Consider the following 23,000-nt stretch of genomic DNA (forward strand, 5'->3'; position numbering starts at 1 on the left):
GGATGACGTTCTGCAAAAGCCTCCATCAGTTAGGTTTTATGGTGGTTATATTTCATACTCACAAAGCATCTGCTTGTGCCCAGTTACAGTCTTCACCCTGCAAGGGCAGCACTCCAGGGAACCACCCTGCATTGTCTGTGCTGTGTGAGATGAAGGCATCACGCAGCTGTGGATGGAATGAGGCACCCCTCCTGACATCAATACTGTCAATGTATCAGGTGGCATGAGAGCATCCTTCAAAATAGCCACTGCAGCCACATTAGGAGAGCAGCAGAACGAAGATTACAATATGCTTTCAGACAAGAGATGGAAGGGTGCCTTGTCCACTTTGCCTTTTGTCACTGCTTTGTTTTTTCTCTCTGCAATTTTCTATAGCATTCTCCATCTGACAATTAAGGGAATGACCAGAGAGATGTCATGCACTCTTTTACTCCACTGAAAGTTAGTGCAGGAAACAGTTTTGAGATGAGGGATAGACATGGACCTCATACAAGTTGTGTTGGGTCTGAAGACATCTATCCATGCTGCGCTTGGGAAGAGCTGGAGGAATTTGGACTAGAGGGTGTTCTGTCCTGTTCCTTTGCATTCAGGTAAAAGAAAGCTTGGCTGAACACAGAGATTTGAGCTCCAGCACGTTCCAGTGTTCAAATTCGAGTCTGTGTGTGAAGCTTACTCGCACGTAAGTAATAGAAATAGGACAAGGGCTAGATGTACTCCTGAATTACACCAACGTGGCTTTGTAGTGGCACACCTGGGATGTGTGTTAAAGGAGAATGCCTTCTACACTGTGGCTGTTCTTCTCAAGGGGAATCTTGTTATTGGGTTTCACTTGTAAGGAAATGCATGCCACCAGATTGCTGTCACTTGTGTATAAGTCAGAGAGCAACTGGGACAAAGCTTTCTGTCTTCTGTTTCTCTCTCTTGAATGTTATCTGATACTGATGTAAGTCTGTGAATGGGATCAAGGCACTATAACCATCTCATTTGCTGCCAAGACCTGGGGAGCTCCATCTGGAACAATTGTTTGTGTAACTGCCTTTGGTCAGCAGTGTTCCCATTCCTTGCTGCTGGGATTTGAGTGCTTTTTGAAATCAGGCCAATCATTCAATGCTTATCATTTAGAAGAGGATAAAAGGTTAGTCCCTTTTTCCACTTGTAGTTAGCCAGGCGAGGAATGCTAGCATGTCTACAGAGCAGCATGGCATGAATGCATTTCTGGAACATGAGCGTGCTGGAGCATTCTCATGCATTATACCAAATGTTGGAGCATTTTTTGCCCAGCTCTTCCTCCTATGTGAAGCACACTCGCATCAAAAGAAATGCCATAATTAAACAGTGACACAGGGAGGAACGTCCTTAAATTTCATCAATGGTAAACCAGAATTTTTATAAGTTGTTGGAACTGAACTGTGCTTAGGAGAAGGGTTTCAGCATCTGAATTAGCATGTCTCTAAACACTGCTGTCCAGCAAGAAACAGAGCCTGAAGCCAACCAATTTTATTCTTTGTTATCCTGAAAACCATAAGCTTATGGGTATTAAAACCACCCAATACAAAGTGTCCTAGAATCATAGAATTGTTTGAGTTGGAAGGGTCCCATAAAAGCCACCTAGTCCAAATTCCCTGCAATGAACAGTCATCAGACACATAATTACTACCCATCTTTGTATACTCATAATGAACTCATTCCCATCTTTCTGTATCCACAATGAACTGTAGGATCTCATTGAGCTCCCTCCTCTCACACAGGAACACAAGGTTCACCTAAGGGTGACCCTAAAGGATTTTAGAGACTCTGAGGTCCATAGGCAGGAAAAGACACAAAGGAGATATTTTCATGAGAATCAATAAAGGCTTCTTTTTATTTTAATTCCCTTTTTACATACATCCGTGGTTTGTCGTTTTCCGCTTATTACTTTGGTCCATACAGAAAGCAGAAGTGGAGGAATGTAAACCAAATGTCTGCCTGACAACACACACAAGGCAATGTCCTCGTAACACGTACAAAGAAATCACAGTTTTGCCCATTAGTTTTTTCAGTCTTGTCCCTCCTCTGAAGTGAAACGAGGTCTTAAATCCACTTCAATGAAATCACTGGAGTGGGAGGGGGAAGAACACAACCCAGCTCTTCTCCCTCCTGCTCATCCTAGGAAGAAAAGGAGCCAATATCCCACTGGCAGACCACTGGGAATGGCCAAGTCCTTTTTCTAATGCCCACATCCCATCACTTCTGGTAACAACCATGGTTTGTTCACCCTGAAGTTGCTGAGAAGAAGCAAGGAGTTTTAGCAGCAGATCTGTCTCTTCATGCATGCCTCAGCTCATGCAAATGTCAAGAGTTTGACATCATGTTTTTGGACATGGGGGTGGGTGACGGTGCTTGGATGCACCTGACCTTCTTCTGCCACCAACTGCCTTTCCTCTTCCACCAGCTCTACTTAAACCCAATCTGTCAAAATATTTCACCTCTATCAGCAAATATCTTCTTACTCATCCTTCCCTGGAGCCCTGGAGGAAGAGTGACTAATTTAGACAGAGAAAAAAAGGTAAAAGCTCAGCCTGGCAGGAAGCATCCAGCTCTATATTTAGAAGGGCTCATGCCTGCTGTAATGCTCTGTTTTAAGTGGATGCTGTTTCCCTGGTGAAGTCATTGTTTTGCCTTCTGTTTTAGGTACCCGAGGTCTACTCTGTTTGGAGAACATTCTTTGTTAAACTTGTTTTAAGCAGTCTCACATGGCCATTGTATCTCTTCTTCAGAGGACATAGACACAAGCCAGTGCAAGTTCATCCCATCCATTTCAAACATTTTAATCCTATGCCTTTTTCCATCAAAATACCATGTCCCCACATGTAGAAGCCCAATGCAAAACCTAATGTTGGCATTTGTCAAGCATTTTGAGAGAGGCAACTGCTGTTCAGACAACCATCTACCCCTTGATCTCTGCTTTCTGGTTTTGTAGTGCTAGTGATTTAAAGCAAAAAGCCACCCTGAGTTATGTGTGGTAGGCAAAGTCTTGGGGGCAGGAGAAGGGTGAAGTCATTTGTCTGAATGTTTTTTTCCTCCTGTGAATTGAAGAGTAAATCCCACTCCATGGAAATCAATAGAAGTCTTGGAGTTGGTTTTCGTGCTGTCATGATTTCATTCCATATTGATGCTGGCACACCTGTCTTGTTACCCACCACGCTGTTTGCCCAGAGAGAGGAATATAATCAAATACCATCACATTCTTTAGTTCATATGCCAAAAAAAAAAAAAAAAAAAAAAAAAAAAAATCCCAATTCCTAAGGTCAAAGAGAGAAGCTTCTCTGCGGGACCCTGGGGAAATGGGTTTGACAACCAGGTTCTTGTACTAAGATTACCCTATTGTATTTTTATTTTTTTTTTTCCCCAAAGAAAAAAGAAGGAAAAAGAGCCAGTGAGAATCAGGAAGAGAAATTTGCACAGAATTTGTTGAATCCCCCATTTGATCTTAACATTTTCTGCTTAGCAGGGAGTGCAATCATGCAACAGTGTCCAGCTCTGTTCAATCTGTGCTGGATAGGGGAGCCTGCCTGAAAAGAAGACAAACTTATAGGACTCCTTAATTACTGATGCTCATCTGGTTCAGCTCTTCCTTCCCTTTTTCTTTTGTTCCTGGCCCCTGTGCAGTGTCAGACTGAGGTGATATCCAGCCCAGCCCTGCCTCTCTGGAGTCTTGCAAATCCGTTCCAAATTGTGACAAAATTTGTTGTGCTCTTGCAAATACTGCATTTGGTTCCCTTTCAAAGCAACACTGCTGCCCATCAGTACTGATGCATTCAACCTGGTGACAGTCCTGGTTGGGTACACACCAGAGATGCAAAGGCAACTCAAGAAACAGTTCTGCAAGCGCCCCCCAAAGCAACACTAATGGACCAATCTAGAGAAGGACACAAAACCCACAAAAATGAGCAGACCAGAGCATTAACATTACAATAATCATAAACAGGAATATTTAACAACAATGTCAGATCTAAACCCAAGCCCCTTGACAATGGAAATACGGTGGGTGAGATTTGCAGGTCATACTGAACAGCTCAAGACCTTCAGTGAGCAAAACACGATCGAGTTCAGTTGGAGGCTGAAATTCTATGCCAAGGTCGGCAAACCTTTCCCTGGTCCGTGGGAAAGATTTCAACTGAACCTTACTTGATAGTCCTTTTAATGCTCCCCTGTAACTTCCATTAGCTTCTCACATTCTTTTTCCCACTTGCCTCTCAAATCCCGGCAACATGGTGACATTATCTTGAACTTTGAAACTGTGGGACTAGCTGAAACCTGAAAGCTGGCATGAAAACTAGAAGTAAGATAGGAAAAAAAGAAAGAAAAAAGAAAAAAGAAGGGGCTAAGGAAAATCCCTACCAGCTGAAACAGCTGAGTATGGCTAAGGGATCACAGTGGGGAGAACAGAGTAATCTGGGCAGGCACAGATAAAACATTTCATGTGATGGCTGATGTCTTGGGTGTCATTTAATCCCAAACAGCAAGCTGGGTGTCCAATTCTCAGCAGACTACTTCTGTAGTTAGAGTTGGAAGCTTTATTTTAATTCCATTATGCAAACTGTAAATGAGTTCTGAACTGTGGTCCAGATTCAGATCTGTTTTGCCTTGGCTTGCGACTGAGTTAACTCAATTAACTTCAGAGGAGCAGCTCCTGCCTTCTGCCAGTGAATATAAAATCAACATCAGATCTGTTCCTGACTGTCCTGCCCTAGGGATTGGCTTCACATTACTCTGTCCACTTGTTTTATCTGTTCTCTCCACCACAGAGGACTCCTTCTGCCAAGGAGAAGCCAGAACACCAGACACTCCATGGTAACCATCAGAGCATTCAACAGAACGTGATGAGATAAATAAAGAATGACTTATTATTACTTTTTTTCTTGTTTATAATCATTCTTAAACTTAAAGGAAGCTAGTCTAGTTCTTGCTCTTGGTTCACTTGTCTTAAAAATGCACCAAAAATAGAAGACTATGTTGTCACACCAATGTTTCAGCTCTGTCAGGGTGCCAATGCTCCCTGCATGAGGGTGTGGTACAACTGATCTGAGCAAATTATGTTCCCATCCCGATGTTTCAGATTGGTTTTGATTCTGAGAGTTGAGATTGGCTTCGAGCCATTAAAAAGCCTGGATCTGCATCCAGGAAAAATGGAAAAAAAAGAAATGCTTACAAGGAGTTCTTTAAATAAGTTTTAGGGGTTTCTTTTTCTAGAGCCAGGTTGGAAAGAAAGGAAAGTAAATGTAGAGAAAAACTCCAGCCAACCTGAATTTAGAATCATAGAATCATGGGATCATTAAGGTTGGAAAAGACCTCTAAGATCATCTAGTCCAACCACCAGCCCATCCCCACCATGCCCAATAAACCAAGACCTGAGGGTAGAAGAGAAGAGGTGTCCACTCAGCAGAGATCATTAGCAAAGGTCCTTTTGGGCTTTTCTACCCACTAGGAAGAAGCTGTGTCAAAGATACAAGAAAGCTTCTGGTTCTATTTCCCCTGTTGCTCTGGAGCACCACCACCTAATGCTACAAGTGAGATGGGGGACTGCTAGCACTGACAAAAGACCAAGTCTCAGTCTCAGATTCAACTGTTGGACTTTCAGTAGATCTCTGCTCTAAGAAGCACTTACAAATCAAGGAGCAGTCAGTGAAGATATTTACGAGCACTGAACAAAAAGTATACTAGGATTTGGAGATTCTCTGCTTACTATCAGCCTTCATATACAGACACCAAATAAACTCTGGGCTAACCACTAAATGAAGCTCATTAACAACACTTCTGGTAAGACTTTCAGGGCAAGGTCACTGTTTTTCATTCAGTGAGCTTTTACATGACCAGAAGCTGGACATGGGTGGGTTCTCAGCTGTGTGTCCATGCACCTCCATGCACCCCAAAGAGCATGAGAAAACACCAGGGAGACCAGATTTCTGGCTCAGACTTTCCAGGCAACATGTCATTATTGGAAAAACCTCCAATATTTCAGTCTCCTTTAGTTAATCATGTGTCTTTGCAACAACCCACTTCTGCTTTCTTTTGCTCTCCCACCCTTAGATATGACCTAAGCTTAAGTTTTGATTCTGTGAGAGGCCATAAAAATAGTTTGAGTGGAACAGGGTGAGCCCAATAACTGTTATACAGATGGAACTGCTGCCTCAAAACAATACGTTCCTCTGGGCCAACAGTATTTGCTGTCCAATAGGCTCAACCTTTCTCCTCTGTAGGCAAAAATAGGAGAGCTGCCTTCCAATGGACATCCACAGAGATGGACATCCCTCTTATTTTACTCACACCATTTATGAAACTTTATGTTTTGAGGCAAATTTAGACAGCCCTGGCTGTTCATGATGGAAATGTATTTATAGGGTCTTTCGCAAACCCATTTCCTTTACAGTTTAATATTTTTTCTCATTTCAAGATACTCTAGAGGAATGGGATATAAAATCTACTCTGTCTGGAGAGTCACACTGGATGCCTGAACACCTCCGTAGCTTGCCAGAAATACCATATATGTCCATATATTTATGCTGCAGAATGTGGCAACCCATCAGCAATAGAAGTAAAAATAACAATAAGAAAAAAAATCAAACCTGTTCCATTATATTAAAAATAAATAAATACATCAATTTCCCTAGACTTGCCTGAGAGTGCAACATGATTTCTCCCCCAGCAAGTGCTCTTAGTGGGAAAGTGGCACGGTGAAGACCTTCCTTAATCTGCCCGTGGCCTTAAAATAAATCTTCCTTACATGCTGAATGGTTTACAATTTGCAGCCACCAGAGCAATGCCCATTTGTGACAAAGGCTACAGGGCTGAGGAGGCACACACCAAACCCCAAAGGCTGTAAAATGCTGCCCCAGATCATTTTCCTTTTGCTTCCTCTTACAGCCAAAATGTCACAAAGTTCAGATAAAGCCCAGGAGAGAGGATGTGAACCATGATACTGCTGCATAACTTTCTATGAGAAGGCACAGATGGGCTTTGGCAAACTCATGGGCAACAATGGGTGGAAAAATGCACAGTTGAATAAGAAGCAACATTGCATATGAAAGGACTTCACAGGTTCATACAACCTCTCCATTGAAGGTCAACTCTTAAAGTGCTTTCTCTTATTTCATGCAGTCCTATCTCAAGAAAAAGAAACTCTGAAGAGAGTGAGAGATACAGATGAGCTGAGGACGTCCTTGTTATCAGTAATCCCACTTGCAGCTGCCAATGAATTCTAGGTGGAAGTTATGCAGAAAAAATTAGCCTGTGGAAAAACAAGAAAACCAAACACAATGAGGTGCCTTAACTTTTTGAAAGACTGAACTCAGAAGTCTAAAAACTTTTAAGACAGCCATTGAATCCATCCAAACAATAAAAGGAATAAAAACTGGAGATCTTCGTGCTTAGTGTATTTTCAGTCTTTAAAAAACAAAAAAAAATTCTTACCAGCTCCATGGATGTTCTGCAGCTTTCAGCCAATTGCCCATAAACAAATAAAGCAAGCCAGTCCCTGGCTGAGCAGTTCAATTTTTGGGAGAACTTTGTCAACTGATTTGGCTCTAATATGCATCAGACAAGATGCAGCAGAGCTGAGGAATGGTGAGGAAGGGGACAAGACATGATCTCATCTGAACTAAGACAAAGCAGTTCATAGAAGGTGTAAGAACAATGGTCTGCACAAATGCAGCCGAAGCAGTAATGATGAGGAGCTGCCAAAAGTCATCCTTAAGAAATACGAGTCCAAGAAATGTTAACATTTCTATGTCTATTCAGAAAGGAGGTAGATCAAGTAGAATTATTAGGATTATCAGCAGACTGAGCTGCTATGGGTGGGATAGATGAGGTGCAGGGCTGGGTACCACAGGATGAACCTGCCAGAGAGATTCCTGACCAAGTCCAGCATCTCAGTGGCAACCCCTCCTGCATACTGTCAGCTGGTTTACAGGATGGGAAGAAAAGGACATAAAGCTGACACCATGGAGGAAAGAAAGGTGGTGAAATAGAGGCAAGCAGGTTCGTCAAGCCTTTGCCTCTGCTAGAAGTGAGCTTGAGGATGTCTCTCTGCCCATGTGTAAATCAGACAGCATGGGAACTGTCACCCTGTAGAGGACCAGACCTTTGCACGGGGATAAAATGACATGGAATCATAGAACCATAGAATCAGTTGAGTTGGAAGGGACCCTTACTGGCCATCTAAGTCCAGCTCCCCTGTAAAGAACAGGGACAGCTCTCAGCCCTGTGCTTGCAAGTGCCTGCATCTCCTGGTGATGGAGAAAATTGAAGGTGACCATATTCCATATCTAAACATTCTGGCTCTCTGCCCTTCCAGGACAAATGAAAACAGCAACAGCAAATTTTGGTTTTAAAGCACCATGGATCTAATCTTTTCCTCTCAAAGAGAAAGTAGAGAATGCCCTTGGATCCCTGGCTAATACAGCATAGCCTGTATGCTCAGCCAACAGTGCTGTCTGCAATCAGCACAAGAAGGACAGGAACAGACTTTGACATTACATTCTACCATATCTTTAAAAGCAGAAGTATTCCCCTGTTATGGTATAGGCATTTTCCCTTTATTTTTCCTTAACACAAACACCAAGGAAAAAGAATCTACTGTGTACGATCGGTATTTGAAAAGATCAAGAAAATACTTCTTCCCATGCACATTCCTCATGCATGTAAATTTTATCTACATTCAACACCAGTTTCTAAGCATTTATTCTCAACAATCTAGTGATGAATGCATTTCTGTTTATGAGGGGTGCTGAATTTGTTTATAACTCATTTTACGGGTTTTGCTAATCCCCTGAACTTTGTTAAGCAATTGCCAAACATGTTATTAATCTTGAGTCCTCTGTAAGAAGCACAAATAAACAGTGAGTCACTAGTGTTTTTGGTGTTTTGTTGGTGGCTTTTATTTTGTATGCCTTTTTGTTTTGTCCCACCAGTGAAATGATACCAAGTAATTCCTCTGAGTGAGAAAAAAAAAAGGAAGGTCATTGCATCTACTTGGCATGTTTTAAGCACAACGTACTTCTGGAAGGGCAGAAAACCAGAGCCAGCACACTCAATGTGTTTCTCTCTCATTGGCAGCTCAGCCACAGGGGATGCTGAATAACAGCTGTACACACTCTAGTAAGAACTTCTGCCCCTTTGATTCCCTCCTGAGGCTGTGCCAATGTCTGTGAGGAAAAGGCGAGCAGCGAGCAGAGCAGGGCTGACACAGATTTCTGCAGAGCTCTCCATGCCAAACTTTCACTAGAGCTGACTTCTCTTGCAAGATTACTTAACGCCTCTGTAATACCACTGTTAGCATTGTTATTATTGCTCATAGAAGCAACAAGAACAATAAGAGAGCATGAGGAAAAGAAAAAAAGCGATGCTTTGCAAATGCGATGTTTCAATAGCTGCCGTGTGGTGGTAAATGGTTATGAGGAGTTTTGAGTTACTCTGATGATACAAAATAAGGAAAAAAAAAAACCCCGAACATCACAAATAAATACTGGCTTTTAAAGACTGGCTCATGTAGGTCTGCAGCTGTTTGAGAGGTGCTTCAGTGCCTTGCAGAGGATTGACTCTTAGCCACCACGCTCCCTACCAAGTCCAAATCAAAAGCCCAGAGATGCCAAGGCAAGGAGGCTTGTTACTACACTGAGCTTCAACTTGAGAAGTTGCCTGAAGATGTGAGACACAGAAAACACAGTCAAGATCTCTAGGCTCACCCTGACCTCCTTCAGAATTTTGGAGGATTTAGTCCTTCATACATACTCAGAGCTTGCAGTGTGAAGTGAGTGGATGCATCTCAGAAGCACTGGTTGATATGCCACAGCAGACATACCTAAAGGATCAGGATAGATGGTAAGACATTCCACAGGCCCCACCTGCATCCTAAAAGACTTCTGCAAACTGCCCCAATGACTGATCTCTGCTCCATTTCAGTAACAGCCAGGTGGAGTAAAAAATACTTCAGCTTCCAGAAACTTATCTGGAAGAAATAAAACAACCGTGAGGGTCTGACTCTCAGACTGCAGCAAAGGAATACTGACATACGCTGGGCTGAAGAGAGGATCCAAGCCAGCTCAACCAGAGTCTTTTCTTTGAGGAAGTGACAAGTTTGGTCACCATTCCTAATTTCCCATTGCTGTGAAATTCTGAATCATGCTTCCGAACTGGAAAAGACCTTTTCCTAGCTGCTCATCTGGTTGAAGTGTGAAGGACAAAACACTGTTGGCCAACAAGAGCCATATCTCTTTGTCACTGCTGAAGACATGAGTTGTGTCAGGAAACAACCTTCTGGCTCTCCTTGCAAAAACCACCAGCAAGTGACAAAAGACTCTGGTCTCTCTCTCCTGTAGGAATCAGGCATTTTATAGAATCATAGAATGGTTGGGTTGGAAGGGATCTTAAAGCCAATCTGGTTCCAACCATGGACTGGTTGCCCCCCACCAGATGAGGCTGCCCAGGGCCCCATCCAGTTTGACCTTGAGCACCTCCAGAGATGGAGCACCCACAGCTTGCCTGAGCAGCCTGTACCAGTGCATCTCCACTGTCTGATTAAAGATTTTCTTCTGAACATCTAAACTAAATTTTCTTCTGCTCTTCCCTTCTCAGGCAACCCCAATATTTCCTCTTCTAAGCGTCTCTGGGCAAAATCAGTGACTTTGGCTGAAATTATACTTAATCACACCAGTGAAGATGCTGGCCAGGTGTCTGTATGTATGTGTGATTCATTTGAATGTCTTGACCACTAAGAATGGGAAAGAAAGAAGATGCTCAGAAGGTGACTGTCCACGAGCCATCTCTGTGCTTATACCCAGCAGATTTTGCCCTTGAACCTCATGAAAGCAAGCTTGCCTGACTGTATCCAGCATCTTGTGTTTCTCTTCATGAGTGTTTGGATTAGTGAGAAACAAGTAATTTAGAGGGGAGAATGAGAAGAAATGTGTAACTTTATAAGAACATTACTGATGTCTGTTTCCATGAGCATCCACAAAGAGGGAGGCTGAGATAGCGACCTTCTGAGCTGATTTTAGCCACACACACACACAGACACACAGCTGAAGATCTGCAAACACCCTCCCCATCTCAAACTGCCTGGGAGCAGGCAGGGTGGGCCCATCTCTACTGCTGGATCTGGAAGACTGAAAATGTCACACTAAAGATGTCACACACTCTGTTAACTGCATTTCTCATCTTAAAATTGCACTGGTTTCTGGCTTGCTATGGTACTCAAGTCAAGGAAAGAAGAATGTAGTTTTTTGCCTTCATCTAGTGACCATGAGCTGTTAAACCTGCCCATCCCAGAGGAGCTGTTTGCCAAGGAGTGAGAATGCCCAAGGGAAGAACATGTCCCAAGTTGTACCAAGCTGTGCACATTAAGAACTTGGCTGCAAGAATGGACAGCTGTGGTACCCAAAGGGCCTTGGTCATTCTCATGTGTGTTACCAGACAGATTCAAAAAGGACAGAGCAAACCAAACCAAAGACATTGATGCCCAGGTGGCTTGTACCCTTGCAAGAAGATGACAATGTATGCTCCCCGCAAGACTCTTGCTTTACTGGGTGAGATTCCCATCCTCCTTGACTGCCCAAGTTCTCCAAGAAGTGAAAGGACTGCGTGCTGCTGTGCAACCCTCCCCACAAACTCTCAGTATCTCTGTTGTTCAGCATGTAGCAAGGCCTGTGGATAGCCCTGCCTCCATTAACACTGGGGAGACTGAGATCACTGGGTATATGTGTGTGATCAACCACTGGCCACATTGGTGGCTTTTTTTTTTTTTTTCCATATAACTTAACCTCTCGTTCCACAGAACAGAGAAAAGGCATGGAAACCCTTGGCATTCATTGTGTGGCCTGATATTCTTTTGCCCACTAAATGCTCTCCAGGAACCTTTTTCATCCTTTTGTTTCTTCTCCTTACATCACTGTCTCTCTTTCTTCTTCAACAAGTACTGTGGGTCTGTCTCCATCATAAAGCCCAGAGCCATTCAGGTACTCTTCATCTTTGTTGTACTGCTCTGGTCCAGAAGAAGGCATAGAGTTTTCAGAAATAGAGCCATTTTTTACATAACCTGGTAAATTCCGGTGTCCATTGAGGGTCCCTGGTATAAGTCTTGTATTGAGATGAAGGGCAAGTGCCCCTCTCGTGGCTACATTTGTGATGCTGGTGTGGGAAACCATTGGTCCATAACTGTAGGTTGTGCTCCCACTTCGTGCTTTCCTTTTAAAATCAAGTGCTAATGTCCACCTGCTCCATGACTTCTTTATTTCTGCTTGGACCTGAGAAACAAGAAGGGAAAAAAGCATGAGCGGAAGGAGAAGGGGAGTGAGAGTCATTAGAAGGAGGTAATATCTGCATGGATGGGAACTCTCTGGAGGGTGAAATTGGAAGGAACATCTTGGGTTTATGCTGCAGGACATAAGGAGCTTATCTGTAGTTGCATTTCACCTTTAAATCCATAAACTTTGCCTATAGCAGCCTCACATTTGTCCAAGATCATAATTCAGTGTGCATTCAATGATCAGATAAGTTTTTACTATGCAGCCACAGAGGGAATTTAAAGAAACAAAGACAGCTCAAAAACAATCTGAAAACTAAAGCACATCACTTGAAGCAGAATAAAAAGATCAACAAAGCTTGGCCTAACAAAAGAGCTTGATGATTAAACAGCTATTCTATCAATCCACTTTTATTCCTGACACAGCTCTGATATTGAGTGGCACTAAACAGCACTTGTGCTGGGAAAAGGAAAAAAAAAAACAACACTTTTTTCCCCACCAGCTACTTCCAGTAGTTCATCAGTTGTTGCAGACTGATCTGTATGCCTTATATGACCAAGAAGAATGTATGAACTTTTTGTGTGGATGGATAGATCTTTCAGTGAGTGCAAACTAGGGCTGCATCTCTAAAATAAGAGGGGTATACAGTGATGTGCATCCACCTTACCACCCACATTTGGAACTAGCTTAACAAAGGTAGGAAATAATTAAGAAGCTTATGACTCTTACCTCTCCATTGCAAAAACAGTATATGATGGCAACAAAAAATCCCTAGAATGAAAAAGCAATAGCACATTAATATGAATCAAAAGAACTGAGATGTGAGAAAACCATCTACATTTTTTTGTTGGCCAATAGTTTACCTAGATCTTGGTGGGCTATTTTATCCCATCTTCACCCAACAGGAATTGTGGAAGTGCATGAACACAAGTTTTGTCCCCATCTCTTTAGAGTTTCTCTCAACTTCCATCTTCCCAGACCTACTGTTCACCTTTCATTATTCACATCAGTTGACCATGATGATAGGTAGTAGAACATAAGCCAAAATTTAATCTCTCAGGAAAGACGTATGGTGACCATGCAACACAACTCTGCTTGCAGAGAGTTGCATATTCCTGCTGTTGCACCTTGTATAGGACCAGCCCTGTAAATGAAACTGCATATTGCTCAAACCTAGAACTGAGGAATCAATTCACAGGACTGAAAGACAGCTTGGGAGAAGTAAATTTGAACAAATTTGAAACAACATGTCTCTGGATCTCTACCAGCTTATGCCTAGTCTGGAGCTACATGATATTGTGGGGCAAGTTATCTTTCAACAGCAACACACTAAACCTTTTTACGCTCCATTTTGCAAATATAAAACATACCTGCTGCTAAAATATTGTCAAATGATCTTGTGAATGAAATTTGGCATACTGTAAACACAACCCTGTTTCCAAAGAGAACATTCTGCACTCTCATTTCCCTCTTCTGTGTGTTGAATATCTCGTAGTTTGTGTCCATAGTTTAACAGCTACAACACAGTTAACAGTTACCTGGAAAGAGTTGAACAGCATTTCATAGTGCATTTGAACTTGCCAAAGAATCCCTGACACATCTGTGTATGGCATAGCCATGAAAACAATATAGTGAACGCCAAACAGAGGCATAAGGACGAGGGTAGATTTCAGCAGCTTCCTGTAGAAAGGAAAGAGAAAGACACAGAGGAAATCACTGGATGGAATGAAACTCCCAGCCAGTCCATCTCGTACCTTGGGTGTCTGTCACACATAATTTCATTCTGTCTTAACATGTTCCCTTGGCTACTCCTATATATCTTACATTTACAAAAGCATTGTGTCCATCTCCAGTTTCAAGCTATTTCTTCTCTTGTGATGTGTGACACAACCCCATCCATCCTTCAGCACGTCTCCCTCTCTACATACATGTCCCTATGGGATGCTGATGTAGGTACTGGGGATGAAGGCACCAAGACTTCTTTGTCTCAGACCACCCACTATTTTGGGAGAATGGAAAGAAGGTGAAGGGGTGACATGGACCTAGACCATCGACTCCATCTGAACCTGTCTGGGCAGGAAGGTTGGACCAGATGATCTCCAGGGAGCCTCAGCCTTTCTATAATGCTGCAATTCTGTGTAGCTTATTGAAGCGAGACATTAAGGTCCACCCTGGGTTAGTGCCTTCTGTGCAACAGTAGGGAGGGAAGTGCACCTAGGAGCAGAATCATGCTATATACCAAGGGGATGGTGCAGCATGGGGTAAGGAGGAGATCATCACTTATAGGAGGCATTTTGGACAGCAGTATTTCTAGAGGTGGTGGATGCCCTGTTTCTGGGGACATTCAAAGTCAGGCTGGATGGGGCTCTGAGCACCCAACTGAGCTGTGGGTGTCCCTATTCATTGCAGGGGAGTTGGACCAGATGGTCTTTAAGGTTCCCTTCCAACTCAGTGATTCTACGAGTCTATGATCCACTGGAAAGAATCACAGAATCACAGAATGGCCAGGGTTGGAAGGGACCTCAAGAATCATGAATCTCCAACCCAACTGCCACATGCAGGGCCACCAACCTCCACATTTAATACTAGACCAGTATTGGTCTACTATACTAGCTCCCATTTGAAAGAGAAGTTCCATCTCAGCACATGACTTATAGCAAGGAGTAGGAGTGAACTACAATGAAGCCCTGAGTACTTGGCTGAGTTTGCTCCTGAGGGAACCAGCCTTGCCTGGAAGTGCTGCTAATTGAAGGATTAAGCCTGCTGCCAAGAGTTACAGCAAGTCACTGAGTGCAGGCAACTATTGAGAGGGGCAGACATCGCTACCAGAAAGCTCTGGTACCATCTCTGTCCAGCAACTGGAAACCACTGAGGGAATGTAAAACATTAAGGAGCAGCCCTCATCCAAACCATAATTAATAGCAAGCTTCAGCCAGGGATAAATAAATAAATAGATAAATCAGAGCTCTGACGGGGCAGCAAAGGAAAATGGAGAGATATTTTCCAGCCAAATCTCATTCCTGCTTCAAATGAAACATCTTGTGTTTGGAGAGTAAGATGGTAGCAATGATCTCATGGTCTGCAGCCCAAAACACTCTGTTCTTCCCCCTCAGTGTGCGTCCTGACGGTCTGTCAGATCAAGAGATGATGAGAAGCCCTGGGAGCTCTCAAGCAGCTGAGGTGGCTGAGCAATCTGCTTTTTCTGTCCCATTTTGACTATGCTTGCAAATACCCTAAATTATCAAGAGAATAGAGCTGGCAGGGCAAAGGAAAACAAAACAAACAAGGAAATGCCAGATTTCCAGCAAAGTTTCAGGAAGCACCCAGTGAAGAGCAGGTTTAACAAACAGACCGTGTTTTACAAAGCACAGGAGGGAAATAAGCAAAAATAAATAAAGCTGTACAACTATTAGGGGCATCAACAGCATAAACAATGCTTTTATTTTTGCCAGCACAGCCACTTCCAAACTGGCTGGAAGGACTGAACTCCTCTCTATACTACAAGGCAAGTCCCATGGGTTGGATTGGATAAGTTTAGGAGAGGTTTAAATGGCTGCTGATCATTCTGCATTACACAGAAGATGACACTCTTCTTGCCTTGTTTTGAGTGTCTACAGTGTCTTCAGCTGAACCAAACACCCTGGGCTCCCTCTGTAGTCTAGTGGGAAAGCATGTTTTGACCCAAAACATGAGGAGGGTTCATGACTCACCTGTACTGTTGTCGTGAGTCACACCTCCCTGCATTTGTTTCCCGTAGCTTGGTTGCTAGGACTCTGATAATATTGATAAAAAGAATAAAATTTACCTGGAAGAGGAAGAAAAAGAAACAACAACAAAATATAAAAGACATTCAGTCAGTGCTCATGTTGTCCAGTCAGTGTCTCCCCCAAAATGAGTCAAAGGGCTGCAGCATGCAATGACCTTGTGGCTGTGCTGTGTATGAGCTGGAAGATCTTCTCCTATGCAAGAGATGACCTCCCCAGGAAAGACCCAGTAGTTGGTGGGTGGGATTACTTCAGCTGTGTTTAATCCAAAGGGTTGTGAGGGAGAGCAATGGCCTTCTCCACGAAAGTGTAGGCATCCCAAATGAAAACACTGACATATGAGCCATCCAGCCTGGGCTGCCTTTCGCATGAAGGTGGCTTACGACTCTGTATGGGCTGTTTTTATGGCCTTATAAACTTCTCGGTCTGAGTTTGGTGCCCAGGAAGCGAAGCGAAATTTGGTTATACTTGTCCCTTACAGTCAACCCCAAAATAAGGTTGTCTTAGGCTGAAAGAAGTATTAGAATGATGTTTTCCCATGTTTCCATGCACATCAATAAAGAAGATTGAGGAAACTGCATGATGTAGAAGGCAGAGAGTAGGCATAATTAGATATGATAGATCAAGAACACAGAAGAGCAATATAACTACAGGGAGATTTTTGAGGGATTCCTGGCTTTTTGGATGTCCTTGAGGTTTGGTTTCACTGGGGCCAGGATCATGCCTGCTGTTGCCCCAGACACATTTGTTCTTGGTGACATGGTGAGGTCACATACAGAGCCATTGTGTAAGCACCCATATGGCTGCATATCTCTGGGCTAATGCTGATGCCTATGGGCTTCTCTGGAGGTTCAAAGCAATCAGCTGACTTCTCAGATAACAGCAGCATTTCAAGGAAACAAATTACCATGCCGCACACAGAGGCTCATAGTTCTACACCAGAAGGGATTATTGTGGACCTCTAGTTTGATCTCCTGCAAAATACAGCCCATAAGACCTCCTTGTATTCATTTTGGTTTGAGCTACAGCAGATCTGGGCTTCAGTGTTTCCATGACGGAGATCCTACCACAGCCATGGGAAGTAGTTCCAATGCTTAATTATCCTCGCTGTTAAAACAAGTAGTTCCCTGAACAGCTGAATGAACGTGGCCTGGTTTGCTATGGCTTTGTCTTCTGTGGTTGGATTCTTTCTCCTTTAACGAGGTGCAAGTTCATTTCAAACAGCTCCCCTCTGCATTAAAAAGGAGAACGGTCACATTATACCCTTTTCCTTGATGGGGCATTAGTAGAATTTCTCTCCTGTATCTGTTTGACTGTTTTCATGAGGTTTGTGGGAATTTAACATCTCTGCAACCCCATTTGGTTAGAATTTATGGACTGGCAGAAGGGTTCTGAGGGAGGGACGGGTAGAACATAGGCAGAGAAGCACACGGCCTACAGGCATATACAATTCATTTTCATTGGAAACCAAAGTTAAATAAAAAAAAAAGGGAAAAAGAATTAAAAAAAAAGAAGCTTTGTTTCTTTTATGAGTTTTTTTTTCTAGTTGAAAACACTCAGCAGTGAGATCTTGTTCTGCATCTGTCCACTAAATTGGAGATACTCAACATTATCATGATCAGGAGGAAAATTCCTGTGACTTTTCCTCAAACATGTGCTAGTTTAACAAAAAATACAGACAAATTAATGACATCAAAGGTAGAAACAGAGTGAAGGGATTTCAAACCCCTCAGCCTTTAAATTCTCTGCAAGTACATCCAGAAAATGCATAACTTAGTCCAGTAACGTATGACCAGCCAGTGTGGGAATTGAAAAAGCAGCCAAGTGAACAATATAAACCCACAGAAATTAAACAGAAACAACCCACAGAATATTTTTGCATGATAAATAGCTTCATTTGCATATAGCCAGGGTACAAGCACAGCAGAGCCTCATGGAGGAACATTATTTTTACAAGGACGAGCCTCAATCGAGCTCTTTCTCCTCTGCTAATTGGGCTTTAAATTAAATGCAATGAGGTTGCTGGCATTCATCTAGCTGAACTATCTGAACTTCTCCATGCTACTGTTTCATTTCCAATGACCACGATGCGGTCTTGGTGACTTGTTTCTTCCAAGGTGCAGAACAGATTGCTAGAGCCAGGTGGAGAATTTCTACCAAAAGGAAATTTTGAAGAAGAAAAAAATCCCCCTCAAGTCCAAAGCAGCTCACCTCTTCACACATGTGATCGCATTCTGAAACTGTCCTGCTGTTTATATGCAGGTGGACTTGTTTTCTTCTCCCCCACACTGATCCTATCCCAAAGGCCTCCTTATTTGTAAGTCAGAGCAAAGTACAGAGTTTGATACAAAACCCGCTATAGAGAGATTCTTACTGACTCTGTTCAGCTACTCAAGGCTGTGTGTAATGGAGAGTGAGTGTGGAAAAGCTCTTTTGCTTGCTATGGAGTAATAGTGGACCACAGAGAACCACAGGGAGAAGAAAGAGGGTAATGCCCAAAAACTGAAAGCAAATTCTCAAGCCAGTTAGGACTCTACTCAAACACATAATGACCCACTAGCTTCCCCTCATGCAGGCTGTCACAGTGCTTCCCATTGCAGGTGCCTGGTGAGGATATATGAAGAGTGTAATTAGAGCAGGGTAGCTTGGCCAGCTCTTTGCACTGTGCACCCATTACTCACATACAGTCACTGCATCCCAGTTGTTGTGATCAGCCAGTACTCACCACGATAGCTGCCAGGATGGGCACCTGAATAATCCATTTTAAATTGCCAGCACTCAAGTCCCAACACCTGAGAAGAGATTGACATCCCATCAGGAAACCATTGGTTACAGAGACCAACAGGTCGGTGTCTCCTTGGGTAAATCCTCCCTGGAAGGCTGGGATTTCTCCAAAGCCTGTTGGGTTGGAAAGGCCTAGCTCTAACCCTTCAAAGTAGCCCCTTTTCTGCTGCCATACCATTCAAAACCGAAATCCCTGGTAAGTGCATTTAAAGCTGTACTCTCTAGATGGTGGAACAGCTCTTTCTATAGACACCAAGACCGGTCCCCTCGGGACAGGAACCCACCCTTTCCCACTTCACTTTTTTAAGAGAAAAATATGCACTAAAAATAATCTGGTTTTTATGATAACAAAAGAGGCTATGGTGGGCTTTGCATTGGCTGAAATGTCCTCCTACCACCCCTCCGAATAAACCTGCACAGCTTTCCTTGGGGATCTGCCCTGCCAAATACATTATGATATGGACAATTCTGTTTTACTCACATTCAGATTCTGTGTACCTCCTTCAACCTTGCTCTCATAGTGAAACCCACAAAAGCCTTTATCTTCCTTATCCAAGTGAAGCCCTTATCCATGTAAAGACTAAAAGGGCAAGCTGTTGGTAGCATGGATGTTCACCTATGGTCTTCCATCTGCTGACGAGGGGCTGGACACTATTTCCTCCCAGGAGTTTTCAGCAGCCATGGAATAAGGTCACTTGGTGTTAATTACTCTGTTTGAACTCTCTCCAACCACAGAGAGAGGAGTGCCACAGGACTTTCTTTATCTGAGCCAGACATCCTCCAGATGGCAGCTGCAGTTTTCATTTCATGGGCCAAACTCTGCCCAGGCAACCATTCAAGGAAAGTGAGAGACAGGGGCAGAGAAACCACTGGTGCTGACTGAAAGGTTGTACAAGGATGAGACTGTGCCAGTGCAGATGCGTCATACTTCAGTAGCTGTGCTACCAAGTCTTTCCATGGCTACAGCTTAGGTTTTTACCCTTTGGAAAGCAGTCTCTTCCTAGGCAAAGCTATTTGTCTGTGGTCCCTTCAAATTTTGATAGCAAAGTTTTGGATGTAGATGAAAGCTGTTCTGTGGTCGGCCCTGGGCTGTGTGGTACCAGGGATGCTATGGGCGCTTTCTTCAGCTTAATGGAAGAACATGGGGCTTTGGGTTGTTAGTGTAGGACCTAAGAAGTGGCTGATTTGGTATCTTTTTTTCTGACAGTAACCAGAGGTTGATATTTAAGGATAATTGGGCTAGAGGATAATCATATTATTCCACAATAATTATTCCAACAATCTGCAGTTCAGGATGACAGTACATTACTGAGTGCTTAATATGTTTGGAGGAATTTATCTTCCATGAGTTTTTATGAGTGCTTCTTAATCCTAAGTCCATGCTGGAATCCACATCTCCTGCAGCAAGGTGTTACAGCTTCACCTCCTCTGACTGCGCTGAACCTCCCAGTTTCATGCCATGATTTCCAGTTCCTCTACTGGAAGGAGAAGTGAATGACTCAACTCTACCGTGCTCTGCAGGTCATTCATTCATGATTCAGGCCGTTCCTGTCTCTGCCTAGCTGTGAAAGAGTTTCCTTCAGCCCCACGGATAACAGCTGCAGGTGTTCACATTCATCTAATTCTGTGTAATTTTGAGAAGCCAGGAAAATTGAACCCATCTTAACCATATCAGTTTGCTTACTCACCTTAACAGTTTACTAACGTCATAGCTGGAATTGATTCTGGCTTTGCCTGGTTCTTTTTTTTCCTTTTGATTCGCCCTCAAAGTCACCTATGCCAAAAACCCCACAAAGGTATCACACAGGAAAGGGAGAAAAGAAAATCCAACTCGACTTACTCTGTGTCGGCTAGAGTGGCTCTCACGCTGGCCCACGCTGTAACAAATACAGCAGGGAGTCCTGCAAAGAAACACAAGTAGTGGGGTCACTATGGAGCTGAGGTCTCTATTAGCACAAGCTCAAGTGGAGAGGGATAGGGGATGGTGGAAGAAGGAGTTTTTAAATGTTCAGGCATAATCTGGACAAGGAATGTATGATCTCTGTTACTCAGTGTGTCACTGAGTGGCATGGATAGCAGGCACAGTGGAAACAGGTTGCTGGTTGGATTAGATAATCTTAGTGGTCTCTCCCAAATTTCACAATTCCATAATTCCATGATCTTGGTCTTCTAGATCTTCTGTAATCCAGGTGTTATAACAGTAAACCATCCATAGGAAGGGAGCACTTTGTGGAGGTCAAATTGCATGGTCTGGATATGTCCAGCCTACTGAAGTCTCCTGGCTCTCAAAACAGAGCAGATTGCTTTTCCAAGATGCCAACCATGAGTGGTCTTGGCTCGAGCAACTTTCTGGTTCATGTTTAGAGATGCTCAGCTGGTCCAGGCCTGAGGAGGGCCACGGACTTGTCAGTATGAATCACCAAGTTCCTGGCCGTGTTCTGGCTCTGCCTTTTAAAAAACATGGGCTGTAGGACTTGAATGTTTGTGACTGCTCTAGTTAACTGATTCAATTAAAAGCAGAAATGGGTTTCATACAGTGCATCATTCCGAATACATCTGTTCCTTTGCTTTGACTTCAAGGGAATGTGGGCCTGGAATCAAGCTTGAAATGTATCACACAAAAAAATGTCCTTGCATTGAATCCTGAATGCCTTCATGGCAGCAACAAAACCAGGTTTGGACATGCCTTTGGCATCTTCCCCTGTTCATACCCCCCAACCATCCCAAAAAAACCCTCTGCAAGGCTCAAGCCATCCCTTCTGGGGACGGGGAGCAGAGGTGAACAGGTGTGAGCTGTGTGGTACCACTTGGCCTCAAGGCTAAAACACAAGCCTTGTCCCATTTGATTTAAAAGAATAGATGAGGCTTTTAGCTCAAACTCACCCATAAGCTCTAACTGAACCTCTGTAAAAACTGCACTGCTCTCAGCTCTATGGATGTAATAAATATTTTTCAATGGTCATCAAGACAATGCCTGACTATACACTGGCCAGAGCAGTAAGAGGTAGACATCAGCTGAAGGAGGAAATTTTGGAGGTGATTTTTTAAAATTTTGTTTTGTTCTTATGAAATGTCAAGGGCCTTTTCATAGCTCCTGACTCTCCTCAAATTTTCTTTGCTCCATTTTGATTTTTACTGGCCTGGATGGTTTAAAAGCTCTGCTAAGTATGAGAAACTTGCTGTTAGAAGCAGACAAACGTTGGAATTCAGAGAAATACTTGCAAAATACTCTAGCCCAAGGTTAGTTCCCAAAGTAACCATCCTCATTTCAGCTCAGTTACACTGGGCATCATCTTTTCCCTACAAAAAGTAAAAGAATCACCAATATCCAAATGCAATCATCTTCTATTTATTTTTTTAGGGTCCAGTTCTGCTTTATTTGTACAACTGAGTCCCCTACTGGCTTCCCTTAAAAGGCAGGATCAAATCCACAGTAGCTTCCACAAATTCCAGAAGAATAACCCCTTTCAGGTGGGGGAAAAAAAAAAATCACAAAATAAATAAAGGCGACATTTATCACCGATGACTGTAAATATGCTGTTCACAGTCTGAGCTCGCTGGGGCTCGCCGTGCATAGGCACACGCTTAACTTTCAGCATGCACTTAAGTCTCATTAGAGTGCTTAAAGGCTTTCCTGACCACGGACGCTTTCCTGAGCTGGGGTGTGGGGCAGGGACGCCTGTCTCATACACACGTGTACAACGGGGCCGTTATCTTGGTTGGAACCTTTTAAATGCTATGGTAATATAAGAAAGCATAAATAATTAAACACAGAGCCTCACTCAGGTCCAGCGCAGCAGCACTGCCTACAAAGATACATTTATAAGGAATGCACCCTGCTTAACAATCTCCCGCAGTGGAAAGAAAATACTTGACCTGTAGCTCTGGGAACCCATGAGCATGCTGAAGATCAGGGCTTGGGGGAGGTGATGATTTATTGTAACAAGCACCCTCTATTTCCTCCTCGCTGTTTAGAACCCACCTACAAAAAATACGTGTGCGCACCAAACTCCTGGCTGAGCTACCAAAGGCTTGGATGTGTGTGACTATGCTGATAACATTGGTGATATCCTCATTTCCATCAGCTGTCTGTGCTCAGAGATTTGCTGCCTTCCTCTGAGACTGCAGTGTTCACCCATTATGGTGATGCTCTGAATTTGAAAGATGGATTGTT

The 23,000-nt window shown here is 43.2% G+C and overlaps 1 protein-coding gene across 1 annotated transcript in view; it reads right to left on the reverse strand.

The window, feature by feature from the left end:
• Positions 1 to 10,535: 10,535 nt before the first annotated feature.
• PTH1R (parathyroid hormone 1 receptor) overlaps positions 10,536 to 23,000 on the reverse strand; it is a 105,531-nt gene continuing 93,066 nt past the window's right edge. The window contains exons 9-14 of the mRNA XM_042888268.1: positions 20,667 to 20,727; positions 18,768 to 18,834; positions 15,989 to 16,083; positions 13,817 to 13,958; positions 13,008 to 13,049; positions 10,536 to 12,278 (exon numbers count right to left, since the gene is read on the reverse strand). Of these exons, the coding sequence (XP_042744202.1) occupies positions 11,916 to 12,278; positions 13,008 to 13,049; positions 13,817 to 13,958; positions 15,989 to 16,083; positions 18,768 to 18,834; positions 20,667 to 20,727 (770 nt within the window). The 3' untranslated portion in view covers positions 10,536 to 11,915. The remainder of the gene's footprint in view (positions 12,279 to 13,007; positions 13,050 to 13,816; positions 13,959 to 15,988; positions 16,084 to 18,767; positions 18,835 to 20,666; positions 20,728 to 23,000) is intronic.

Source organism: Lagopus leucura, unplaced genomic scaffold (assembly GCF_019238085.1).
Source record: "Lagopus leucura isolate 7727_CA_CO unplaced genomic scaffold, USGS_WTPT01 Super-Scaffold_100157, whole genome shotgun sequence".
In the NCBI taxonomy this organism is placed as follows: domain Eukaryota; kingdom Metazoa; phylum Chordata; class Aves; order Galliformes; family Phasianidae; genus Lagopus; species Lagopus leucura.